At 44.6% G+C, this 26,576-nt stretch overlaps 1 protein-coding gene across 2 annotated transcripts in view; it reads right to left on the reverse strand.

Moving 5' to 3' along the window:
* The window catches only part of SENP7 (SUMO specific peptidase 7), a 59,879-nt gene that overhangs the window by 29,078 nt on the left and 4,225 nt on the right, over positions 1 to 26,576 (reverse strand). Inside the window, exons 2-9 of one of the 2 annotated variants that reach the window (XM_007657336.3) lie at positions 26,323 to 26,374; positions 24,487 to 24,585; positions 21,280 to 21,377; positions 15,325 to 15,525; positions 11,436 to 11,633; positions 3,689 to 3,807; positions 2,431 to 2,576; positions 301 to 658 (exon numbers count right to left, since the gene is read on the reverse strand). In XM_007657336.3, coding sequence (XP_007655526.1) covers positions 301 to 658; positions 2,431 to 2,576; positions 3,689 to 3,807; positions 11,436 to 11,633; positions 15,325 to 15,525; positions 21,280 to 21,377; positions 24,487 to 24,585; positions 26,323 to 26,367 — 1,264 coding nt within the window. In that variant the 5' untranslated portion in view covers positions 26,368 to 26,374. The remainder of the gene's footprint in view (positions 1 to 300; positions 659 to 2,430; positions 2,577 to 3,688; positions 3,808 to 11,435; positions 11,634 to 15,324; positions 15,526 to 21,279; positions 21,378 to 24,486; positions 24,586 to 26,322; positions 26,375 to 26,576) is intronic. The other variant, XM_039914473.1, reaches the window with a different exon arrangement.

Raw genomic sequence — 26,576 nt, forward strand, 5'->3', positions numbered from 1 at the left:
CATGTCACAGAGCCTTCTTCCCCCTTGGCAGGTCAAGCTTAATAAAAGACGGTCTGACAGTCCTAAATTAGAAACTGAGTTCTTAGGGAACACGTGTTCTACTGCGGAGCCAGGAATAGCCGAACAGCACATAATAATAATAATAATAATGGTATTCATTAAGGGCTATGTGCCAACACTGTTCTAAGCACTGGCATGCACAGATAAACGAGGGATAGGGTTCCTTAAGCAACTCTACTACTCTTCTTTCCTTTAAATATTGGCGCCGTAACAAAGTGGCCGAACAGCTCTACCACTTACTCGGTTCAACAGAGACTAGCAATTGTTTCCCTTCACCGGGCTTGGTGGGCAGCTTTCGTAGACAAAGTCTTCCCTTGGTGTTCAGTTGACCGGTGCTCTCCACAGGACGAGAAACCCCCTCGCCATCACTTGGGACCCAGTTCTGTTTCCGAAAGGGACTTGTGGCGAAACAGTCGTAGTAACTCTTCCGGGCGCTGTTCAAAGCCAACTCCAGGCTCTCCAGGGAGGATGGTTGTGTGAAGTCAGCTTCTGCAGGCTGCGGAGTATATTCCTGGAGAAGCGCGGGCTCGTGACCGTGGACGTTTTCGCCGGGATCGCTGAACCCAGAACTTGCGGTTGAGTCATTTTCTTGCTCCTTCTACTCAACAAGAATAAGTGTGCAGTATATTACCTAGATTTAGCTTTACTTTCATTAACCATTTGGATCAAGGATATTCATTTAATCATAAAATTCTAGACTGTAAGCTCGTTGTGGGAAGGGAATGTGTCTGTTTACTGTTCCATTGTACTCTCTCAAATGCTTAGTACAGTGCTTGGCACACAGTAAGCCCTCAATAAATACGACTGAACGCACCAATGCCAGACTGACTGATTGAAAACAATTTACATGGCTGTCACTGATATTTTGCTTTCCAAAACCTTCCAAAATTACAAGGAGACAGAGCTGGATCTCATCGATTGAAAACTCAAGCAAGCATCTAGAAGAAAAATAATTGGGTCACCTGAGAAATAATCAGAACAAGGAAAATCTCTGCCAATTTAAAATCCGTATTTGTGACCTTTCAAACAGCGAACTCGGTAGACAATCAATGGCCAGTTATTTAAAAATTAATATTGTGACAAAATATCCCTGAATTATTTCAACCAGCTGCTAAATGTATGTTATTCCTGAATTCCTGCTTTATTGGTCTTCAAACCCTTTGTGAGGAAAATATGCCCACACATTAAGACTGATACTATCACCCAGATTTTTTTCAGACTTCATTTTACAGAAGCAGGAAATCAGCTCTCATAAACCTTACAATCTAGGCTCTGATAATAAGAATAATAATGGTATTTACTAAGCGCTTACTACATGTCAGGCACTGTTCTAAGCGCCGGGGAAGATAATAGATACAAGATAATCAGGTCGGCCGCAGTCGCTGTCTAAATCGGAGGGAGGAAGATTTTAACTCCCATTTTACAGATAAGGAAACCGAGAGCCACAGAAGTAAAGTGAGTTGCCCAGGTTCTCCGGGAGACAAGTGGAAGAGCCAGGATTAGGATCCAGGTACTCCAACTCTCAAGCCCTGGCTCTTTCCACTAGGCCACGCTGCTCTGTATAGGCCATATGACTCTTCAAGACTTCTAAAAGTCAGTCAAATGGACTCTGGTCCGAAAGCTTAAAGACAGTATTGCCTTCCATCTGAACAGCCTAAGATCTCCCATTAAGGAAACTCTTTCTGGAAATATTTCCGAACACCCCAGATCACTGCAATAAGAACCCTGTTATCTCTCTGGATTCTAACATTTCTCCACCCTCTGGATGCTCCTTTACGAAAAAGTGATTAGGAGGTAAGGACCAGGGGTTGGAAGTTTGGTCAGATCAATCAATCGATCGATCGTATTTAGTGTGTAGATTTATCATAGACTTTACAGATCTGAAAAAAGCAACCTGTTAACAATTTAGTCTTATCAACATTTTAGCGCAGATTTCTGCATAGTACATCCACCAAGACTTTGAGCCAGGTGGGAAAATAAAATAGGTAAAATCATTTCTAAAATACTCTAATGGGAAGAAAGATCATTTTCCTACTGATGCTGGAAGTCTTACTTTAATGTATATTGAATAAGGGAAAATATAGATTTGAAAATAATCACCACACTATGGAAGTGGAAAATGTAGGAAAAAACAGACTGAGAAGCCCACCACAGGGCATTTAAATATAGCCATTTGGCAAACATGGCACATTTTGAGGCATATGGGAAACAAACAAAATGACAAAAACAGACAGAAGACAGTATTTCAAGGTATTTCTTTTTTTGACGTCTTTTAAATTTACTGGCCATAACCTAAAGATTCTACTACTGCAGAAATGATTAGGGTAAGATTCCTTAATAAATACACCTCCCTGAAAACTCTAAACTTACAGTCTCTAATATTGATTTCTCCAGAGTAGCAGCATTGACACCAGCAATAAAATGGCTGCTAGGCGTTTTCTTCTTCTCCAATGTTAAAGACAAAGCTGCTTCATCTTGGTTTTCGCTCCCCTTCTGTGGTTCATAATCTTTAACTCCTTCAAAAGCAAAAGCAGCACAGATATAGTTAAAGGTCAGTCTCCCAATAGTGGCTTCTGTGCACTGTTCAGATTCACTCATGGGGGTTGTTATGGCAATTGGAATTTTTATGTTTTCCTTCCATTAAAGAAAAACTAGGATGGTTTGGGGGTGATGTACCGAGAAAATTAATGCATAACTGGAAAAAAAAAAGTCATCCTAGGCTTTAGAAAAGAAAAGCCACCCTGAAGAAAAATTGCTAGTCAACTGAAACCTTGATACTATGAGAAGTTCCAAAACAGGAAAAAATCTGATTTAAAGATCGTTTGGAATGGGAGCTAGGGTGTAAGTTTCCACATGAGCCCTCTCCATTCCTCTGAGTACAGCAGGTAAGAGACTTGACACCCCTTCTTTTTCTCTCCTCTTACTCCCTCTCTGAATAAATCATTTTTGCCTGGCCCCTTGAGGGCAGAAAACGTGTGTTTTGCTTCTTTGCGCCCTGCATACTCGTGGCCCAGTGGTATGTAATATAGATAAGGCTGCTTTCCTTCCAGCTTGTTTCCCGCTCTTCAAGAGCCCAGGCCTCTTGGAGATTGGTCCGTGGCTGAGCATCGAGCACTGAAGGAAGAACACCCTGGCACATTTCTAAAGATCTCTGAGTATGGAATGGCAACCACCTATTCTGGATGGGTTAGGCAATTCACCGGCCTGGATCAGACAATCCCACAGAGTCCCTGCTGCGGCCGCTCTCGATTCAAAAAGGTTGGGCGTTAGTTGAGTCGGCAGAAAGGCGGTCTTCCATATTCAACCTAACACTGGGCGAATAAGGCCAAACTGAAAATTGTCATGTATTCACGGACATTACGTTAATTTCACCTGGGCCGGAGCGGCTCTCTAGAACATAAATGACAAGAACATTCAAATCCAAGCTTTCTTCGAGATGGCTTCCTACTATTGACCACAGTCATGAACCTTCCAAATACAAGATGAAATAAAACCTATCTGTTTTAAACAGGAAAATCTGTACCTCGATATGCCCATAAAGTATCCCGCTTTGGGTGAGCATTCAGTAAGAAAGGGCAATAACCAAAGATTCATATTCCAAACTGTGCTGAATTTGGGAATCACAAACCTTTAAGCTGAAGATCACACTCCTGTACAAGGCAAGTATCTTCGTTTCCACTTTTTTCTTTCAGGAGTTCAGCTGGCTCTGCCAGACTGTCACTTGGTATATTCTGGCGCTGAGCCCTCCTATAAAACAGAATTACAGACACTTTGACTCTAGCCTGGGTGAATTCTGAAATTAAGTGGCATGGCTAACACAGCACAGTAAGAATCCAACTATTTTCCCCCAACAGACTGCTTACTTTCTAACGGTACGGATTGGCTTTTGGCCTAGTAAAATGGAGAACCTGGCAGTTGTGACCTGGATTGAGACTTGGGTTTCTAAACTCAGCTTCTCTACCGACTCCCACGTTTCCTTACCTATTTCTATTTTGCAGAGGCTTTATAAGGCTGAGAGAGTTAATTTTCTCTTTTAAAGGAATATTGAGTTAAATAGGTAAGCACCTCATCTCAGAGTGCATTGACTTGTTTTATCAAATACAGCTGGGCTTTCCATCTGCACAGTTGGCCGTGAATCAAACTGCATAGAGCTCAACCTACTACACCTTGTCTTGTAATAATAACAATACGCATTCTTTTATTATTGTAAGTGTTATTTGTTAAGCACTTAGCATATGCCAAGCACTGAACTGAGTGCTGGGCTAGATACGAGATAATCAGGCCCCACATGGGGCTCACAGTCCAAATAGGAAGGAGAACAGGTATCGAATCCCATTTTTGCAAACGAGGGAACTGAGACACAGAGAAGTGAAATGCATTGCCCAAGGTCACACCGGAGGTAAGTGGCGGAGCCAGGTTTAGAATAACAATAATAATGATGGTATTTGTTAAGCGCTTACTGTGCCAGGCACTGTTCTCCTGACTCCCAGGCTCTTTCCACTAAGCCAAGCTCTACTGACCTACATGACTTCACTAGTTTAACTACTTCTCAACTATGGCTGCTGGGTTCAGAGCCCAGGGACGTCAGTAGGATGATTTTCTCCCAATAGTAGGAGACACTGAAGCTACCTCTAGTTTTTCAAGAACTCTAGGACTCACTCACATCCCGACCCACTGAGTGGTCCCTGCGAAAAAGAGAAATGAGGAACAAGAAACAGGATTAGGATTAGGCCAATTGCAATCTCAAATGCAGTGAGAACAAAGGGCCTGCCTCTCAACAGAAATGACTGATGTGAGAGATTTTGTAATTTAATATTCAGCACTGAGCCTCTATTAATGAAGAACTCTCCAGCAGAAAATAACACACTCATGAAGATTTCTCGTTTCCTCTAAACTTAAAAAACTTCCGATCATATTCTGGAAGGCATTCTAAATTTGAAGTTTCCGACTAAAAATCACTCGGTAAAGTGATAAATTTCATGATGCATTTGGAGCTTAATCATCAGGAATGCCAACCACAGTACCCCTAATGATTAGAGAAGCAGCATGACCTAATGATTAGAGCCTGGGCTTGTGAGTCAGAGAGACCTGGGTTCTAATCCCAGCTCTGTCACTTGTTTGCTCTGTGACCTTGGGCAAGTCATTTCACTTACCTGTGCCTCAATTAGCTCACCTCAAAAATGAGGATTAAGACTGAGTCCCAGGTGGGACCAGGACGGTGCCCAACCTGATTAGCTTCTATCTACCCCAGGGCTTAGTTTAGTGCCTGGCACATAGCACCTAGCAAATACGGCAAAAACAAAAACAAAACTGGCAGATGCCTCCAATAGTGTCTGCCATCCTTGAAGGAGCTGTAAATTCAGGGACGGTCCGTGAAAGTGAGGAAAAGTTGTCCACCCGTAAAGCCTGAAGATTACTGTGACATCTGTAAATATGGGGGCAACGTTGGCGGGTGGGGGCTTCAACGTGCCACAGTTCCAGTTGGCACAGTGGGGGATTGACTGACGGTTGGCAACCCTGACAGCCATCACAATCCATCTGTGGAAAATTAGTAGAATTCAACCTTCAAAGGGTTTCGATTACATCCTGTCCCTGAAGATGTCCAGTGTGTGCTATTGTGAAATTGAACATAACAATAAACATGCCCCATCTTTTCTCCACCCCCCGCCAAAACCCGAGAGCTGCTTTGAAAGCTGGTTGTTATAGTACTCAAAGGATGGTCCAGGGCAGCAGATGCGATTTACTTTTGGAACTTTCAATTTTAATTGTTTCCTAAACTATGAGTGAGACAACCAAGGAGACTACGCACTAAAACTCTGAAGGTGACCAGTCACCTTTCTCTAATTTCAAGCCCAGTAATTCGGCCTAAAGATAAAAAACAAAAAGAAGGAATACCTCAACAGTCTTCCCTTAAACTCAGGCACGGTACTCACAACGCATCTAATTACCTAAAGCTCCATCAGCTCCCTTCAGTATTTCATTCACGAACAGTATTTCAGACACTTACCAATGGGTTTTAAAAAAATGCCCCTGGCCGTAAACCAGCTTGTATGAAACTAACAGTTTTTTCTAACTTTATTTCCAGATTCACAGAGGCTACTTTAAACAAGCAAAACATGAAGTCATTTCCCCTCTCACCCTGCCTTCATTCCCTACTCCCAACCCTCATAAAATCGTGAGCTCTCTAAAATCCCCCTGGTCAGCTGTCCCAAGTTCTTGCTATTCTCTTCTGTTGTCTCTATCCTCTTCCTCGCTCCTTACTGGCCGGACATGACTCAGGCTTCTACTTCATACTTTCCTGGGTGTTCACGTGTTCTCATGACCTGCTCACTGTCACTACTTCCATTCTGCTGGTCCACAGGCTTAGAACAGTCTCCCTCTTCCCTCCTTCAGAAGTCACCCTAAAGCACACCATTCAAATAATCAAATCAATCAACGGCAGCTTCTGAGCACTTACTATGGGCAGAAAACTGTACTAAACGCTTGGGAAAGTGCAGTGCAATAGAGTTGATAGATATGCTCTATTGATTTTATTAATGATGTGTATATATCTATGACTCTATTTATCTATTTTGATGGTATTGACTCCTGACTACTTGTTTTGTTCTGCTTTCTGTCTTCCCCTTTTAGACTGTGAGTCCATTGGGCAGGGATCATCTCTATCTGTTGCTGAACTGTACATTCCAAGTGCTTAGAACAGTGCTCTGCACACAGTAAGCGCTCAATAAATACAACTGAATGAATGAGTGAATACTTGCCCACAAGGAGTTTACAGTCAACAGACTTAAAAATAAAGACAGAGAAAATAGCATCAGGATGGGTACATATTTGTGAGCCTTTCCAGACTGTGTTCAAGAATATGCAGATCAAATCAACTGCCTGAACTTTTTATCATCATCATCATCATCATCATCATCATTATTGTCTTTGTTTAGCCCTATTATATGTCAAGCACCATTCTAAGCACCAGAAGAGGTAAAAGTTTATCAGGACCCAACTCACTGTGCTATTATATATGTTATACATTGCATAATCACCAATTCTTCTGATTTCATTGAGGTGGTACTGTTCAATAGTCTTATAAGTCAAAGTAAGGGTAGGGCTCTTCCCAATGTAATGAATTAAAATTGTAGTAATTAATAAACTAGGGAGTTCAAATGCCAATGTGGTTACAACTTTCAGTAGAATATAATATCTTCAAGAAACCCTCTCTAACCCTCTCAAGGACCCAGAGAAACTGCCAATATTACTCGATAAATAATATCATTTTACAAGTCAAAATTTGGCAGAAAAAAAAACCATTATAAAGTGAACTATAAAAATGTATTTGGTGATATTCTGTTTGAAAAACTTTTACATATAATTATTACTAATTCAAAGGTTTGGATCAGATTTCTCTAAAAGTGTTTCGGATGTTTGGAGGAAGCTAGTTCTAAGAAAAAAATGATGAGAGGAAAATAAAAGTGATGCTGCACGTCTGGGAAAGAGAAGGTCCTGAAATAAATGTGGGTTTTGTAGGAGGTAGATTAATAATACTTTTCAATTGCTTTAAAACGGGTTTCACTTGGATCCGAATCCTTTAAGCATTTGCTATCCACCCCACCTTCGACCCCCACCTTCTTTAACGTACTTATGTACATGACATATTTTGTCTGTCTCCCCCTCTTGACTGTAAGTAAGCTCCTGGTGAGCAGAGAACGTGTCTACCAACTCTGCTGTAGCTCACTCTCCCAAGTGATTAGTATAGTGTTGGGCACAAAGTAAACACTCAATCTGTACCACTGCCTGACTGATTGACATTAGCCGCTAGTCATTTTGAATAGCTTGCGCTGCCCTGCCTGGACAAGCTCAGCTCCAAATCTGCTTCTAAACTGATAGATGCAAAAGATACAAAGATTCAATGAAAGAGAAAGTCAGGAACCCCCGGGAAACTGGACTTGAGAACACCTTGGCTAACTGAAATAGAACAGCCTGGCTACCTGAAAAGAGCTGTGGCCCTAGAAACTATGTTGGATGTTATAAATCAGTGCCTTCATTTCTAAGATGCACGGACCACCTCAGGCTGTCATCCTTTGTTCTGGCCAAACTTTTTATTCTTCTGGTGGTCCAAAAGTTGAGATCATGAGAAATCTTATTTTGCCGGGGGGCGGGGGTCATGGGGGTGAATTGCGTATCCCAGAGATATGAGAGACCTTTCTCTAAAATCTTTGATACAAGCAGCGTGACTCAGTGGATGGAACACGGGCCCGGGAGTCAGAAGGACTGGGTCCTAACCCTGGCTCTACCCCATGTCTGCTGTGTGACCTTGGGCAAGTCACTTCACTTCTCTTGACTTCAGTTACCACATCTGTAAAATGGGGATTAAGAGTGGGAGCCCATGTAGGACAGGGACCGTGTCCAACCTGAATGCTTTGTATCTCCCCCATCATAGAAAGTGCTTAACAAGTAACACAAGTCCCATAATTATCATTTATCTTGGGGACAGGCAGGTTGACAGGGGAGGGGACACACTCTATATTTGGGGTGGCTGGCCTGGTTACAGACAGCACCAACACAGAAGAGGCACAGGTTCACACCCCACCTTTTCCTGTGTCTGGACAATCAACATCATTATTACTCTGCTCCACTCTACCTCTCATTGCTCTACCGGTCCTAGCACACCAAATGTGGATTTTGAGCTTTTCAAAGGAACTGTCTCAATAACAAATGATATTTTCCAGGCATTTACAAGCTACACGATAACCAAACTTCAGTTTCCAAATGACCCGGACAGCCTGAAATGAACTGGAGGGGAAAAAGATGTTTGGTTAGCGAACAATCTAAGTTACTGAACGAGAGAAGCAGCTTGGCCTAGAGAATATAGCCTGGGCCCGGGTTCTAAACCTGGCTCCACCTCTTGTCTGCAGTGTGACCTTAGGCAAATCACAACTTCTCTGTGCTTCAATTACCTCATCTGTAAAACAGGGATTAAGACTATGAGCCCCATGTGGGACATAGTCTGTGTCCAACCTAATTATCTTGCATGTACCCCAGCGCCCAGAACAGTGCCAAGCACAGATTAAGTGCTTAACAAATTCCATTAAAAACAAAATAAGTCAAGAGCAAGACTTTGTTTTTCCAACTAATCAGGGACAAAGCCTGTTCAGATTAATTGGCTAACAAGAAATCTTCACTTTAACAAAATATAGCCTGTAGCGTCCCCAGATTAATAGATGATAACTCGCTGAGGCATACCTCTGCTATGATGCCAAACACAGCCTGCAAAGTCAGGATTAGAACGCAGGTCCTTCTGACTCCCAGGGCTGTACTCTTTCTACTACACCATGCTACCTCTCAATAGGCCATGCTCTATTTAAATCTAAAGCAGGGAAAAAAGTCTCCCGATAAGAGGAGGCCAACACACGTCTAGGAAGTTCAAGCAGTATTTTCTGCAGCAGCCAACTGAATCAATGGCTCATACTACAAGAACCTAAAAACCGATCCATAAAGATGCAAAACCCATCTTATCACCTGACATAAAAAAACAAAGTGAATTTAAAGCCCTATTTCCATCTGAAAACTTTGGGCTCCCTCTACTGAAAATCTGAAATATATTTAAGGATAAATTCATTTCTAATCTGGCAGTTGGAACTGACACTTCATGTTAGTTACCCAGCAGGTTTATAGAAGTTTTCCATCAATCCCAAATAGTAACACTGTTGCTCTTATAAAATACTGACAAGTCTTTTGCAAAGCAGTAAGGCCAAGTGAATAGAGCCCTGGCCGGGAGTCAGAGGACCTGGGTTCTATCCTGGCTCTGCCCCTTGTCTGCTGTGTGATCTTGGGCAAGTATTTTCAATTCTCTGGGCCTCAGTTCCCTTATATGTAAAATGGGGACTAAGACTGTGAGCCCCATGTGGGTCAAGGACTGTGTTCAATCTGATTACGTTGCATCTACCCCAGGACTTAGAACAGTGCATGGCACATAATAAGTGCTTAGCAAGTAACATTAAAGAAATTAAATTAAATTTAAAAAGTGTAGGTATCTGTGGGCTTCACCCAAGGACGGAATTAATATTGAGTGGCATTAAATTCAGCTGATGGAAAACGGTATGGCACCAATTTTGTACTTTTCCTCGAGAAGAAAAAATTTTAGTTCACTGCAAAATCCACCTGATTGTCATGGGAAAGCCTCATCCGTCAGCCCTGTGATAAACACTGGTTACTGGAACCCATTGGGGCGCTCACTGAAGTTACACTGCCTAACTTTCCAGTGTTGGATAATTTAATTCTGCAGTGAGCTTCAACTGTAAGAGGGAACTCCTGTCAGCAACCAACCCCCAGAAACTCCTGGAGAAAGCAGTCTGGGGGCCAGAAAGAGCCAATCAGGTAAAATTATGGCTGTGCTCCATCTTTCCCCACCTCCACATTTGGTAGAGTACCCTGCACACAGTAAGTGTTTAATAAATACTGTTACTATACCTGTTTCACATGAGAGGCTGCCTGGAACCAAAATCTAGTTCTTATTGCAGACTTTCAAATTACAACGATTTCAGATAGAAACAGTTTGGAGAAAAAGTTTCCTCAGGCTCCCTGAAGCACTCCTTTCATTTTATTACTTCGCTTCCAAATTCAGTAGCAACAGAGAGGCAGTTTTGAGATGCTTCTCTGTTTGGGCTGCTAGCTTGGGACTGCCATCCAGCGACGAGGTGGGAAGTGCTTTACAGTTGATGTTCATTATTGTAAAGGAAACTGAGAGGGGTCAGTCTGATATTTCAGAGATCTCCACCAAAGGTTCCAGAAATAAACACACGATACGCTCTCTCTCTCTCTCTAAGTCAAACTGGTCTTTCTTTCCAGTGCTGCTAGTTTCATCCTGACCAGACCTGAGAGCTCAAATGCTGTGCTCTGAATATTACTCTCCGCTGGATGGTGAAAGAGGATTAGGAGCTCTCAGGGAAAGATGAGTTCTCTGAGGCTATTGCTTCCCACCAAATGGTAGTGGAGTGATCCCATGGCTGGGTTTCAGGAAACCCAACTGTAGCCCGAATCAATGGAAACCATACAAGATCTTCATTAAGTTGACCCAATGGTATCTTTAGTCTGAAAATAAACTGTAACAATCAAACCCTCCGCTTTAGAAGCTAATCGGGGGAATTAAAGTTAAAAAGCAGATCCACTAGAGAAAAGAATCCGTTTGGTTCATCTGATGTCAGCATTCAGCAAATTCAAAGGAATCTATTGCCTAGTGACTGGAAACTCAAATTAGCCAATTTTCGAGCAGATTCTCTAACAGACCTAGAGAGAGCATTTTTGCTTGCTCTTTAGAGATCGCTAGGCAGCATCTGTATCATTTGCAGGATGATTATGCTGATCGAAAGTATCATTTAACATACCTTTTGGACAAAAAAGGACTCTGATGAGGAGAACTGAGTTTTTGACAAGTTTCTAAGTTGTCAACAGGCGATGAGGAAAGTTGATCTGATTGCAAGTTGGTAGTATCAGCTAAATTAGCCTCAGCAATAGGTAGGGTCTTTATGCATTTTCTTCCTACCTCCGTTCTCAGGATATTCGTCAATACAATTCTGGGTTGCCTGTCACACACACACACACAACAAGTACAGTACTGAAGTCGTCATACACTTTTGGTTAAATCCGTGTACCTTAAGAAATCTGATTCTCATAAACTGTCATGTCATCTCAGGCTAGTACTGGATAGTCTTCAAAAACTGAGTTGATGATTATCAAAAACAGTGTAAATGGAGTATTAACTACATTAGGTAGCAAATTAATTCTCAGAATCGACAATAGAGTAATGAATTCGGGGATTAAATAAACATGTTAATTTAGAATCACAAGAGGGTATGATTGACCAAACCCATACTTTGTCATCAAGGGCAGTGGTGAATTCAGCTCGGACGGGTAGGGGGAGGGGAGGAGGAGAGAGAGGCGAGAGGGGGGCAAAAGAGGTGAGAGAGGCGGGAGAAGTTTCTGCTCATTGTGGGCAGGGAATGTGTCTGTTTATTATGTTGCACTCTCCCAAGTGCTTAGTACAGTGCTTTGCACAACGTAAGTGCTCAATAAATACGACTGATTGAATGAATGAGCGCAGAGAAAGAGAGAAGGGGTAGGGAGAGAGAGGTGAGAGGAGAAAGAAATTGTGGGCAGGGAATCTACCTGTTCATTACGTTGAACCCTCCCAAGTGCTTAATATATGCTTTGCACACAGTAAGTGTTCCATAAATACGACGACTGAGAGAAAAGAGAGGGGAGAGGAGAAAGAGAGAAAGAGAGAGAGAAGAAAGAGAGGAGAGACGAGGAGAAAAGGGAAAGGAGAGAGAAGATGAAAGATAGAGAGAGAGCGATAGGGATGTAGCCTCTTCTTGTAAGTTTCCCCCATATATTATACCTGGGGCAGCTGGTCTGTGGGAAAAATTGTATGAAGCAATTTCCTCAAAACAAACCAACAAAAATCTGAGAAGCCGGGACCACCCTCTCCAAGTTCACCACTGCCAAAGACAATGCCGCCCAGGTCATCCATCTCTGGGCAAATCAAGTGTCAGGGATCCTTCGCTTTAAGAACTGATTATGCATTTGGGGACAATCAAGTTCTGAAATGGGGTTTTAGCATCTTACTTCCCTGGCAGTCAAGCCAAGATTCACTCTCTGAAAACAAATATTCACGGTTGGCATGGCACAAGCTTGAATTTCATTTCAAAATTGTTTAAAACAACTTTCATGAGAAAATGATGCTATTGGAGATTTTTTAAAACTAAAGTCTTATAGATTTTCTAATATATTGTGAAAATGCACAAATAGGTGGTCAAACCGATGTCTGCGGTTAGTATACTTTCACGCGAGAAAAAATATCTTTAAATATTCTACAGATATAATCAAACAGCAAAGCACAAAAAGCTATTACAGTTATAATATTACTCAGAATTCTGATCGACGCACCTTAAAGCTAACGGAAAGTAAAAAATAAGCTCGTTACGGGCATGGAGCGTGTCTGCTAATTCTGTTGTACTGGACTCTCCCAAGCTCTTTAGTACAGTGCTCTGCACATAGTAAGTGCTTAATAAATGCCATTGATTGATTGACATCAGAACTCAGCATAACAGAGCATGGGTTAGTCACAGTGCACACTGGAACCTATTTTCAGGAAAATTCAAGGAGTTAATGGCAAGAAATGAATCAGACTCAGAAAACAGGGCCAGCAGCAGTATCCAGAGGCTGGGAAAGGAAATATTTAGAAACAATTTGTGAAATACAAGAAACGAAACCAATGCAGCAAATTCACAGCATACGTTACCCTAGCACCACCTACTGTAGACATTCAAGAAGACCGAAGAAAACCGTGACTGAAAGAAGCTATCTTGCAGAGATGTCGGAAAGTCCTCAAGCTGTCTTCTCTGGCACAATCGTGACAAAAAAGTTACACCTTTCAAGACTTCAGCTCCGTGGAAAAGAAAAAGCTTTGAATTCTATGATACAGAGAAGCAGCATGGCCTAGAGGATAGAGCACGGGCTGTGGAGTCAGAAGGACTTGGACTCTAATCCCAGCTCCACTACTTTTCTGCTGTGTGACCTTGGGCACGACACTTAACTTCTCTGTGCCTCGGTTACCTCATCTGTTAAATGGAGATTCAGACTGTGAGCTCCAAGTGGGTTTAGGGACCGGTTAGCTTATTTCTACCCCGGCGTTCAGAATGGTGCCTGGCACACAGCACTTAATATACATCGTAAAATATTTTTTTAAAAAATATAGAACTGTCGAGAGAATCATTCTTCCCTTTTGTCTTGCAATCTTAGAATGAGAAAGTAAAAGAATAATCAACTTCTTCTGAAACTGGGAGCTCCATGTGGAACAGGAACTGTGACCAACCTATCTTGTATTTATTCCAGCACGTAGTACAGTGCTTAGCACACAGTAAACACTTGACAAGTACAATAATAATAATAACAGTAATATCCAGTCCACTTGATCTCTGCAGAGAAAGAGAAAGTTGAAAGTTTCATTCACTGTGCTAAAATGAAGAAATTAAATCCTTTCCCTCACCCTAGATGTGGAATATCTGGGAGAAAAAAAAAGAGAGAGCTGTATTGGGCTCCAGTTTCTAAGGCCTCAAAAAATAACTTCCTTTGGGGGAAAAACCTTGATTGAGCACTCAAAACTTCCTCCTGCTTGTCAGGGAAAAATCAAAGATGATGATCACAGTGTAATTACCAAACAAAGCAGAAAAGCAGAGAAGAAGATAAGCACTGGACAAACAAAACGGAGAATCCAAACTCAAGCAAAAACAGGAAAGCTGAACACAATCCATACAATCAAAGCAGAGAGCAGGGCATAATAGCTCCTTTGTCTCAGTCGGTACCAAATCAAATTAATATCTGTTGAGTACCGGCCAAAACCCAACAAGATTCTAAGGGTATGTAAGCTGTACTAAGAGTATTTATTAAGCGCTTTCGGTGTGCAGAGCACTGTACTAAACTCTGGGAGAGAAAACACAGATGAGATTTAGACATAGCCCCTTAACTACTGGAGAGCTCACAATCTAACTTAAGAAGACAATGATATTCTTGGAGAAAGAATGTACAGCCAGTTAATGATATTACAGCAGGGATAAAGCTTATTAGTAAATTTACTTTTATCTGCCTGCTGCTTTTCTTGGACTGGGTAAAAAAAGTCAGCTTTAGGACCCTGTCAGTTCTTTCGGGGTTTCAGTTTTGTCTCAGGACTAGGTCTCACTCTCTCGGTCAAAGTGTGAATTCCAGTTCTCAGGGGTCACCTGGGAAAGAAATTCCATGCTTCTAAACTCTAATTTTCCTTCTTGATTTGAAGGGGTTCAGAGGATCAAGTCCCTGAAGTTTGCTTCTTTTCTCTCACTGATCAGAATTTGCTGGTAACTTCATCACAGATGGTTTTGAATCATTAAAAAAGAAAAACTCTCATTAAAAAAGAAAAACTCATATGAATCCATCATTTTTTCCCCCAATTAGAGCTGCATGTTCCCATGGCCAGCCTGCAGGTAAAAGTTCATGACTACTTTCTCTTAAAATACCACATAAATCCAAGCTAAGAAGAAAATTAAAGATGATTAAGGGTCTGACTTATGCAACCATTTTCTGAGTGAAATGCCTACGAATGAGAGAACCCGAAAAACAGGTACCATCTACAAGGAAGCTTTCTGAGGAGAAACAGTTTCAAGCAACCTTACTTCAAGGCCTGAAAGTCTATCATTTCAGAAACGGTAAGTTGAACAAAATCAATACTGAACAACATACCTTTCGGATAAATTAAGGTTTTGGTGAAGAGGATTTAATTTGTGATCTCTCTCTAGGCGGTCAACAGATGATGAAGGCAGAAGCTCTGACTGCAACTTGTCAGCATCAGATAAATTAGCATCAGTCCTAGGAAGTGTCTTTATGTACTGTCGTCCTAATTCCGTCCTCAAGACATTCCTCAATATAACTTTGGGTTGCCTCCTGGATACACAACAGATAAATAGTAAATACAGGACGGAAGTTGACACGGCACAAATTCAAATCAGAGTGGGATGGGTCTGTAGGATTATAGATTTCGGTTCACCCCGCACTTAAGGAACTACACTGATCTACTACAACGCCACGGTGAGGAGGTCCGTTTGGCTGGCGGAAACTCCGGGGCACGCCATCGATATCTTTCCCTTCACGGCCCAGGAAGGGAGTGAGTACAGGGCAACTTTGGAGAGGAGTGGGCTAGCCATAATGTAAGCCCACTGTGGGCAGGAATCTCTCTCTTCATTGCTGAATTGTACTTTCCCAGCGCTTAAGTACAGTGCTCTGCACACAGTAAGCACTCAGTAAGCAGGACTGAATGAAGTCAGTCTTTTCCCAGTCTTAATTTCTCTTTTAACAGAATTTCCCGCTCCACTTCTCTCCACCTGTTAGCCGTGACCATTCCTCCGTCTTAGGCTAACTTCCATTCTAAGGTTCTGTGCAACTCAAAAACATGTCTAATATATAGCCCTAGCCTTCTAGTGGGCTTTGAAAGTCCAACTTTGAGTTCTGAATATCAGCCCAAGTAATATCCCCAAATACTGATACGGTGGAGAGATGAGTCCTCCTCGATCACGTGGAAAAATTACTCCCCTTTACTAATTTCAGATTTAATTCCTTTTCTTTTGGCAATAGAATGATCAGACAAGGCAAGTGTACTAAAACCAAATATCCGTAGTCATCTCAATCTGCTATAAAAAAATTAAGCCTCTACTAAAAATTCTGGAGTTGGGGACTTCCAAGTCCCCACTTTGTTACCGGGAGTGGAGCTGCATTCTTCAGTAGGACTGATTTTTGTTTTTTGTATAATTTTTTTGTGGTAGTTATCGAGTGCTTACTATGTGCCCGACACCGTATTAAACACCGGGATAGATACAAGATCATCAGGATGGACACAGTCCCTGCCCCATATAGGGCTATAGCCTTAATACCCATTTGACAGATGGGGTAACTGAGGCCCAGAGAAGTGAGGTGACTTGTCCAAGGTCACACGGCAGACAAGCGGCAGAGCTGGGATTGGAACCAAGTTCCTCTGACTCCCAGGCCCGTGCCCTTTCCACTAGGCCACTACGCTGGTCTGGTTCTGGTCACCAGTCGTTCCGGTGGCCAGAGCAGGGGGCTGACGGTAACTCTGGGAAACCGCAGGGGCTTTTCGCAACTCCTCTCCCCGCTCACCTTCTCCCTATCTGGATACCCGTAACCTAGTCTTTGCTGGGATTGCCGACATTTTACAGAGAGCTTCTACTAAATGCTTTCCGAGTCCCACGTGAGGGAGGTGACGGTTTTCTCGGAGCTTTCTTTCCTCCGGGGTCAAATGCTCTTTATTTCAGGCCCCAGAACTACCTTCACCCACGCTGGGTCTTGGCACATGACCAGTACCCTTGAAGCACTTGACATTCTCCTCCGCCTCAGCCCCCTGGAACTTTTGTACCCAGCCACACTTTTCTTGAATGTCTGTCTTCCCATCTTGATCTGTAAACTCCCGGTTGGCCCCAGACTATCGTTTCTCCCAACTCTGTTGTGCCGAACTCTTCCAAGCGCATAGTACAGTACTCTGCACACAGTCAGTGCTCAATAATTGATCGATTGACCTCAAACACCACAACCCAATCTGATTCTCTGGTTTTTGGCCAGTCTAGCTGCAGCACCTTGCTGTTCCCCTTCTCCTATGCAGCTCCGGCCTGACCTAAGCCTCTATAGCCAGAAACGCCTCGCCTTTAGCTTTAAAGCATTTCGTCGCCTCGGCCCCTCCTACCTCGCCTCACTACCCTCCCACCACGACCCAGTCCGCACATTTCATTCCTCTAATGCCAACCTCTAATATCACTGTACTCCATCTCATCTATCTCGCCGACGACCACTCGTCCACATCCTGCCTCCGGCCCGGAACGCCCTCCTTCCTCATCTCTGACAATGACTCTCCCTAACTTCAAAGTCTTCCTGAAGGCAAATTTCCTCCAAGAGACCTTCCCTAAGCCCTCCTTTCCTCTTCTCCAGCTCCCTTCTGCGTCACCCTGACTCGCTCCCTTTATTCATCCCCCCTTCCAGCCCCACAGCACTTGTGTCCATATCTGTCATTTATTGATTTATATTAACGTCTGTCTCCCCCTCTAGACTGTGAGCTAGTTGTGGGCAGGGAATGCGTCTGTCATACTGTTCCACCGTACTCTCCCAAGTGTGCTCTGAACACAAAGAGCTCAATAAATATGGCTGACCGACTGGCCCCGGCTGCTCCCTAGCATCCCAGTTCCCTGGGTACGTCTGAGAGTCACGGCAGCCTCCGAGGGTGGGGAACACAGATCATCCGGCCAGGGCCGGGCAATCTCTTACATTGCGGGAAGAGGGGCGTCTCTGAGAAACTGCCTCGGCACCCTGGGTACTGTCATCGAGCCCCCAAGGGGATATACCAGGCTGCCAAGCCTGTCTCCAGATCCTATCACCTCTCCTCGGGCACACACTGGGCCCCTCACCAATGCCTCCGCCCGACCCTGAGGCTCAATGAGGCTGCCTCGGCAATTTAGGCTTCCGATTTCCGTGGGACCTGTCTTCAACGATTCTGCTTAGGATGTAGACTCGTTTACTGCTTCCCCGCTACAAAGAGATGGCTGTAGTCAGGGCTGACTGACAGCCCACCTCAGTGGCGACGGCAGCAGCTGTTGAGGTTCGGCCCACTCCCGGTCTTCTCCCTGCTGGGTCCCAGGCCTCTCCCGGCGGCCTTCCTCCGTCTCTTCGCCTTCACAGACCCCTCGAGCCATCGTTCCTGAGTCGGCCTCTGCTGCTACGTTTACCCACAGAAGTGGCGGTGAGGGCAAATATCTCCATATTTGCAGAGGCGATGACATAGCAATCCATGAGAGTGCCGGTCCAGCCGCAGGGCACCAGTGGGCTGGGTCTGGACGGGGGGAAGCCCGGAGCGGGGAATGGCCCCGAACTAAGTCGGGCGGGAAGATGGCAGAAAGTGAGAATGGATGGGACAAGTTGCGAGGGGAGAAGGGAAGACATGGCCTAAGATCAGATGAGGTTGTGGGGAGACCGGCAGTCGGTTCCAAAGGCATTCTCTCTGCTCACTTTCGTTTTAGCCGCTTGGCCTGTTTCACAAGCCATCTCGGGGCAGGGGTGAAGAAGACCGCAGTACGGTGGACCGACAAGCCACCTCTCACGTTTACCTGAGTCTCGGTTTCCACTAGCCTAGGAAGTCTAAAGGCCATAAAAGCTCTCTTCCACCCAGAGGTGGGGAGAGGAGGCATCGAGAGAGACACAGGAAAATACAGTCCCCGCCAAGGGCTGGCCAAGGGCAACCACAAGCCAATTCCGGCTTCCCCTCGTGCACTGAAAAATCTCCCCGTCAGGCTCCACTCCTCTTGTGAGAGAACGGAGAGAGAGAGGGGAAGCAACAGGTCAAGTACCAAGGCTACGTTCCGCTCCCCTCACCTCATCCTGAGCCAGAAGGGTGGGGAAGGAAGAGTCACTGAAATGTCTTCTCCCCCATAACCTGGGCCCCCAGAATTATTTACCTGAAATCACCGTCACGGCTATTTGACGACACGGTTTTGCCTTCGAGCGACGGCAACAAAAAGGAGATGTATTTGGATTTTGGGGGGAACTTCGGAGTCGTGGCCTAAACTCACATGCCACGGCCCCAGGACTACTATGATCAAGATAAAACATCCTCTGTTAACTGAAAAAGAGGTTGAGGGAAATGAAACTGCTCAATAAAATGACACTACGCTGTAGTTTTGGGAGAGAAGCCAGATCCTTGACACTGCTACATCCACTCATGGAGTACCCGATATTGGAATTTCATACAGTTTGAACAGAGATTTCCAGAATAGACTCACATCAAAGTATGATCACAGAACGTGTCAGGCAGCAGATTTCGAGAATAAACTAAACCTGAAGCAAAGATTCAACTTAATTCAAACGACAAAGGATTGAGGAGGCCTCACTACTTGTCAGTTCACTCCTGGAAGGAGACATTTTCAAAATGCAATTTCCAGTCAACGGCATCTCTGGATCTTAAAAAGCGAGAATTGTATTGTCTTGACCGATTATCTCACTTCTTTCTTGAGACCCTAGAGATGTTCACTCACGTACAACATCAAACGCCTCAGGGAAAAACTCACTTCTCTTTTCGCATCTGACTACTAACCTTGAAGGATTTTTAAACACACTGGTTTGCATAACCCATTGGATTTATGTTACACTACCTCATACCACATCACCTCAAAACGCACTTAAAAGATTCAAAGAGGGCTAATGGGAAAAGAGATTTCTATGCACGCTGCCTTTCCTCTGAGCAAACTGAAGTCCAAAACACTCACTGAAAAGTTTGCATCATTACAGAGCTTTGGTTTAGCTCTCAAACTTGAATTTCTATCTCATTTTCAAACAGGAAACAACCTGGTAAATCACACTGGCAAGCATTTAACGTATTAATTTGGGTTGGAATGAGTCCAATTTTTACTGACAGTAAGAAAGTCCCAAAGGGCAGTCAATGAAGAGATATGGGACAAGCTTGTCATCGGCTTGAAAGTGGTTTGCTCTATGCTCTCTCTCTCCCTCAATTTCCACCATCAGAATCCCACTCCACTACTCGATAAGCCAATATAAGGATGAAAGAAACAGTTAGAGAAGCAGTGTTACCTAGTAGATAGAACCCAGGCCAGGGAGTCAGAAGGACCTGGGTTCTAATCCCAGCTCAACCACTTGTCTTCTGTGTGACTTTGGATAAATCACTTGGCTTCTCTGTGCCTCAATTCCTTCATCTGCAAAATGGGGATTATGATTGCGAGTCCCATATGGGACATGGACTGTGTCCAATCTGATTAACTTCTACCTACCCCAGCCTTTAAAACGGTGCCTGGCACATAGCAAATGCTTAACAAATACCATAAAAAAAATTATTACCTTTGCACACTTCATTTGCCTTTCAGATAGAAATTTCTTCATCTTGCAGTACCGTCCAACCTCTCAAAACTATTAGACCAAGGCTCTTGGTATTTTAATTGCAAATTTACTAGCAAGTCAGTGATTATTTTACTGAGCACCAAGACCTTATTCCTGTTTCTTACTAGATACTAATTATGGTATTTGTGAAGCGCTGGGGTAAATACAATATGAGAACGTGTCTACCAACTCTGTTATGCTGTGCTCGTCCAAGAGTTTAGCACAGTACTCTGCACCCGGTAAGCACCTGTAAATATGATCGATTATAAGCAGATTGGACACAGTCTCTCTCCCATATAAGGCTCACCATCTAAGGGAGAGAGAGAATAGGCATTTAATCCCCATTTTACAGACGAGGTGACTGAGGCACAGAGAAGTTAAGTGACTTGCCCACCGTCGCACAGAAGGGAGGAGAAGGAGTGAGGATTAAGATCCAGGTCCTCTGACTCTTCACACTACGCCATGCTGCCGGCATTCTAAATTCTGAAAATTACCGCCACATTTTACCTGACCTTGAAAGGAGTTTTGAACCTAAAAGGTGACCCAGATTTCAAGATACAATCCCCAACCACATAGAAATAAAGTGCTAAGAAAGTTCCACACGTCTAGAAAAAGACACAAAAAGCTGCTATACATGACACTTCTGTATCTCACCTGTCTGGTAGGTTTTCAGGAGAGAAGTAAAATGCTAAGAAACTTCCACATGGCTAGTTAAAGAAAAAAAAAAGCTTGATACGAAACACCTGTGAATCTCACCTGTCTGGTGATCTTTCAGAAGGGAAGACACACCCAGAGAAATCCCTTTTCCTTCTCCAGGGTGTGGAGGAGTTCTTATTTCTTACCTCCTTTTGCCACTGGAAAGATAGAAATACACAGAGAAACTGAGAGAAAAGAACAGACTCAGGCTCGGCTCCTGATGCCAACGAAGGTCGGTTCCGTCTTTGACCGGGCGATTGCAGGAAGGACACAGGCTCCGAGGGAGGAGGAGAATGTCCGGCAGTGGAGAAAAACGGTCAGGTTTGTCAGGGGAACATTATTTTGGTTAAATAGTAGTCGGCAACGTTCGCGGGCTTTAAAAGAAGTGAAGCAAAGCGCAGTACTGAAATGAACCGAGCTAGAGTGACGCTAGAGAAGAGGTCTGTACACATCGAGGCCACCTAAGCCGTACTGTCTGTCTCCTGGGGAAACGACGGAGGCTCGGTACACGTCCGGGAAGTTGAGGCCCAGGATGCCAATCCTCCCCTAAAAGATGGCGGTGCATCATCATCATCATCATCACTGTGGTATCTGGTAGTTGCTTACTCTGTACTAAGTGTGGGGTAGAGACAGGTTAATCAATCAGCGGTAATTATCGAGCGCTTCCTTTGTGCAGAGCACCGAACTAAGGGCTTGGGAGAGTAGGACAGAGTTGACGGACACATTCTCTGCCCACGGAGAGCAAGTTGGAAGAGTCAGTCCCTGTCCCACACAAGGCCCGCGGGTCTAAGTAGGAGGGACGGATCCCCATTTTACGGACGAGGAGACTGACGACTGAAGTGACTTGCTCAAGGTCCCACAACAGGCAAGCGGCAGAGTCCAGGTCCTCTGACGCCCAGCCCCGGGATCTTTCCACCGGGCCACGCTGCTTCTCTCGGGGTCACTCTCCCTTTCTCTTGTCCCCCCTGCTTGTCCACACCAATCTCGGGACCTAGTCTCTGGCAGCTGCAGCACGAGGGAGGAGGAGGAGGAGAAAGAGATAGCAGCAGCAAAGGGAAGAAACCGGCGCTAGAGGTGAAGGAATTGAGAGCGGAGGGAGAGTGCCAAGCCAGACAATCTGGTTATAGCACCGCACAGATCAAACTTGCAAAGCTCCCCTTTTTTTTTTTTAACATACTTTAGGCAAAGTTTCCAATCTAGGAGAGAATGCTGTAACCTAAGAGAGAAAAAAAAAGCACAGAGTCTTATAGGGAAGTCTTCACAACAGAAATGTGGGTCACTCTGTCCCCGGATGATAGCTTAAAATAAATTATTCCGGAGACGCAGAGGCGTAGCGGAGAGTTTACCTCAAGGTCAAGGTAACCATTCTCTGCGTGGGTCTATTTTTTGGCATTTGGGCCTTTTTACGATTGACTGAGAGATCCCCAGCTTCAGAACTATGGAAAACCCGGAGCGAACAGGGATGTGCAATAAAAATAAAACGTTGCTGGATTTAATATTTAAAGGAAACGGGACGATTTAATTTATAAAGTAAAAAACTGAGCAACAGTGTAACGTTCACCAGGCATTTAAAATTTTCCCAAGCGTTTTTAACCCTCTGGGGAACGGAATTTAAATTTCAACAATTGGGATCGGAGCTGGACGTGAAGAGAAACGTTCTGACGGTTGTAAGGGCGTGACACGTTGTAGGATCTCCCCTCGTGAAGACTCTCCGGGTGGGTGCGATGATAGAAGTAGCAGTTATTAAACAGCCGCTTGGTGTACAAAGCGCATTTTTGACGGTATTTAAGCGCTTACCATGTGCCAGGAACTGTTCTAAGCACTGGGGGAGATGCAAGCGAATCAGGTTGGACACGGTCCCGGGCCCCACTGGAGCTCACAGTCTTAATCCCCACTTTAGAGATGAGGGACCTATGGACCAGAGAGGTCAAGAGACTTGCCCAGGGTCACATGGCAGACAAGTGGTGGAGCTGGGATTAGAACCCAGGTCCTTCTGGCTCCCAGGTCTGCGTCTGGCTTCTAGGCCACGCCACTTCTCCACTTGGGAAATCTAAGCTAAAGAAGCGATAGCAATTAAACTCAGGGTTTTTCTCGGTCTGACAAACCATGAGGATGTCATACATAAAACGTATAACTTAATTCTAACACAGGTCTAGGTTAACGAGCCCCTTCGGGGAACAATCACTGTTACAGCAAGAGAAGTTTCTTCTCTGTAAGACTTATTAATAGATCAACACCCTAAAGTGGAACTAAAACCCCAGGGATATGACTGTTTTAAAAAAAACAAAACAAAACATGGCAACGCAGCAAAAACAACCAACACGGTCTGGAAGAGAAAGACTTTTTAATGTTCTGAATAATACACTAATTAAAAATAGGCAATTTGTTGCGTTTTTCCTATGACATAAGTAGGAAGCTTTCCCCCCTGCAAGGGACATAATAAAATACACCCAAAGGATTTGAAAAAATGACAGTAGCCCAAAAGTCCACTGACAGGAAAAGAGGGCTTGTAAACACAGTTGCTATTATCCTGACAAACCACATATGAATCATACGGTAAAAAAGACTCCTCCGATAGTGGTAATCGTATTTATTGAGTGCTTATTGAGTGCAGAGCACGTAAACAGGAGTCCAGATGAGAGACTTCCTGACATTGCCTCGGGAACGGGAAAATGAGGAAAAGGATTCAAACCTGCTTGTCAGAAACCACACGGTGCAGTATGGGGGGGACACAGGGGTGTCCCGCGGGGGACGGGGTGGTCGATGAGGGAGGGGAGGCAAGAAAGTCACCGGTCACGCTCCCGACACCCACAAAGGAGGAACTGGGGGGGCGGTCCAAGGGGAGTGGTAAGCGGGTCTCCGGCTTTGGGCGATCTCAGAGAGCTCTCCCGTACTCCACCCACATCACCATCTTCATACCGTACTCAGTGCTAAACGCAGATCACCGGGAGTGGTGATTTTAGGTAATAACGCAATCTCTAATGGAAGAATAAACATCATATCATCAGAATATAATTATACAGAATTATAAAGCAGCAATTTCACTTTGAGAAGGAACCAGAAAAGCTCTAGACCGTGAGCTCGCTGTGGGCAGGGACCGTCTCTCGTTATTGCTCTACTGTACTAGCGCTTCTAACAGTGCTCTGCACAAGGTAGGCGCTCACTAGATAACAACCGAACGAATGAATAAATGCGAACTTGAACGAATGAGTGATTGAACTGAAGTGAAAAGAGCCCCAGCCTGAAGGGAAAGAAATTTTCATTTACCCCCTGAAAGACGTGGTCCCAACTTCTTAGCCTTGTCAGAGGAGACTGGGGTTGGACATCCTCGGACTCCCCATTGGGTTTTTTCTTTGGTATCCGGTACTGGAAAAAAACAAAGAAATAAAAAGGCAACCCTTTTAACAGTCTACACGGGAATTAAGAGAAGTCCGAACTGACCCGCCTTGCTTGGACACACTAGCGAAGGGCAAAAATATTCTCTGGGGCCAAACTGCCGGTTTGGCAGCGCACGTGAATGAATGCACCGTGAAGCGGTAATGGAGGCAATTTCCAACTGCGATCGGACTTCCCTCCTCTCATTTGAATGTGGGACCAAACAGCCCACCGCCTGGCCCTGAAATCTTTCAGCGCAACGGGCAGGTCTTGAAACGTTTTCTCTGGGTCTACTACGGCCCAGAAGGGGAGCCAGGCTGACCCCGTCCACGTCGAGCCACTTTCTGGGGAGGAGGAGGAGAGTTAAGACGGTTGGAATTGAGGAGCCGAGGTGGCGGGGGAGGACCTGAGAGGGGGGGACCAGAAAAGCAAAAAGCATTTCCACTCCTAGGACGGGTCTGTCCTGACGAGCGGCACGGCCTAGCGGACAGAGCACGGGCCCGGGAGTCAAGGGCCCCGAGTTCTAGTCCCAGCCCCGCCACCTGTCTGCCGTGAGACCTTTGTCAGGTCAGCTGGCTTCTTGGCCTCGATTACCTCATCTGCAAAACGGGGGTTAAGACTGCGAGCCCCACGTGGGACAGGGACCGGGGCCAACCTGTCTAGCTTACATCTAACCCGGCATTTACAACGGCGCCCGACACACATAAGCCCTTAACAAATGCCATTCAGAAAAATAGTCGACCTAGCAAGGAGCGGAGTGCAAGAATTATTCCTCTCCGACAAGCCTCCCCTGCCTACACGGCAATCCAGCCCACAGCAGAGGGCTTTGGGGGAATTAACCAAAGGGCTCGTAACCGTGTAAATTCGGGCCAGGACACCACAAGAAATCAGAAGTGAGTCTAGGCAGGTGAGGCAGGAGACAACTTGGGAACCTACGAGTTGGTACGACAACTTGAGCACGTCGGTTTTCTCCCAAACGCACTTTGCCATTTTTCACTCTCCAGTTTCTTACCCCGATTCCTGGGTTCAACACTACAATGTTTACAGGCTCTGGTACATTTAAAGTTATCTGTGGGGTGGACGCCCAAAGCTTCTGTCAATCAATCAATGAACAATATTTACTGAGCGCTTACTGCGTGTAGAGCACTGGACTAAACGCTTAGGAGAGTACGCTATAACAGAGATGACAGACACGGTCCCTGCCCGTGATGAGCTCACAGTCTGGAGAGGGAGAAGGACATTAATAAAAATAAGTTACGGCTACGTACATAAAAGGGCCAAGGGGCTGAGGGAGAGGTGAAAGAGAAGAATTTCCTCAAAGGAATGAATTTCACAAAACTGACAAAATAGGCAGGGAAGGTGTCTACCAACTCTGTCACGTTGTCCTCTCCCAAGCGCTTAGTACTAACGCGATGCTCTGCTCAATAAATACCACTGATGATGAAGAAAACTCTGAGCATAAATGATACTGTGGCAGAAAAGTGTTTTCCTAAGTCAGATAAATCTATCTATGGAGGGGGAACATTGCTCCACTTTTTTGGTTGCTAGTAATGACAATTTTTTTTTTTAATCCTTCATAAAAACATACATTTTGCTAGGAAATAAAAAAATCTCGAACATGTTAGAGACGTGGCCAAACGCTTGAAGATTCGGGGGCCGTTAAACCACCAGCCCTCTGCCTTGGGGGGACCCCGCCGAGGTGCGACGCGTGAAAAGTCATAACCGTACCTCACGTAAACTGGAAGATGACGACTTTTTCCTTTTCCCTTCCATTGCAGCCCTTGCAGAAAGCAAAACAGAAAGACATCATTTACAAAAGTTTGAATGAGATGAACGACCGATAAATTATCCCCAGTGAGCTGCACTGCACTGCACTTCTGAATAACAGCACCTCGCTGTTTTCCTTCATTTTTCCCCGCTAAAGGAGGAGTCACCCGCCCCGGGCTCTTTCGGAAAGCCCCGGCCCCCACTGACAGCCCAAC

The sequence above is a fragment of the Ornithorhynchus anatinus genome, chromosome 17 (genome assembly GCF_004115215.2).
Source record: "Ornithorhynchus anatinus isolate Pmale09 chromosome 17, mOrnAna1.pri.v4, whole genome shotgun sequence".
NCBI lineage: Eukaryota > Metazoa > Chordata > Mammalia > Monotremata > Ornithorhynchidae > Ornithorhynchus > Ornithorhynchus anatinus.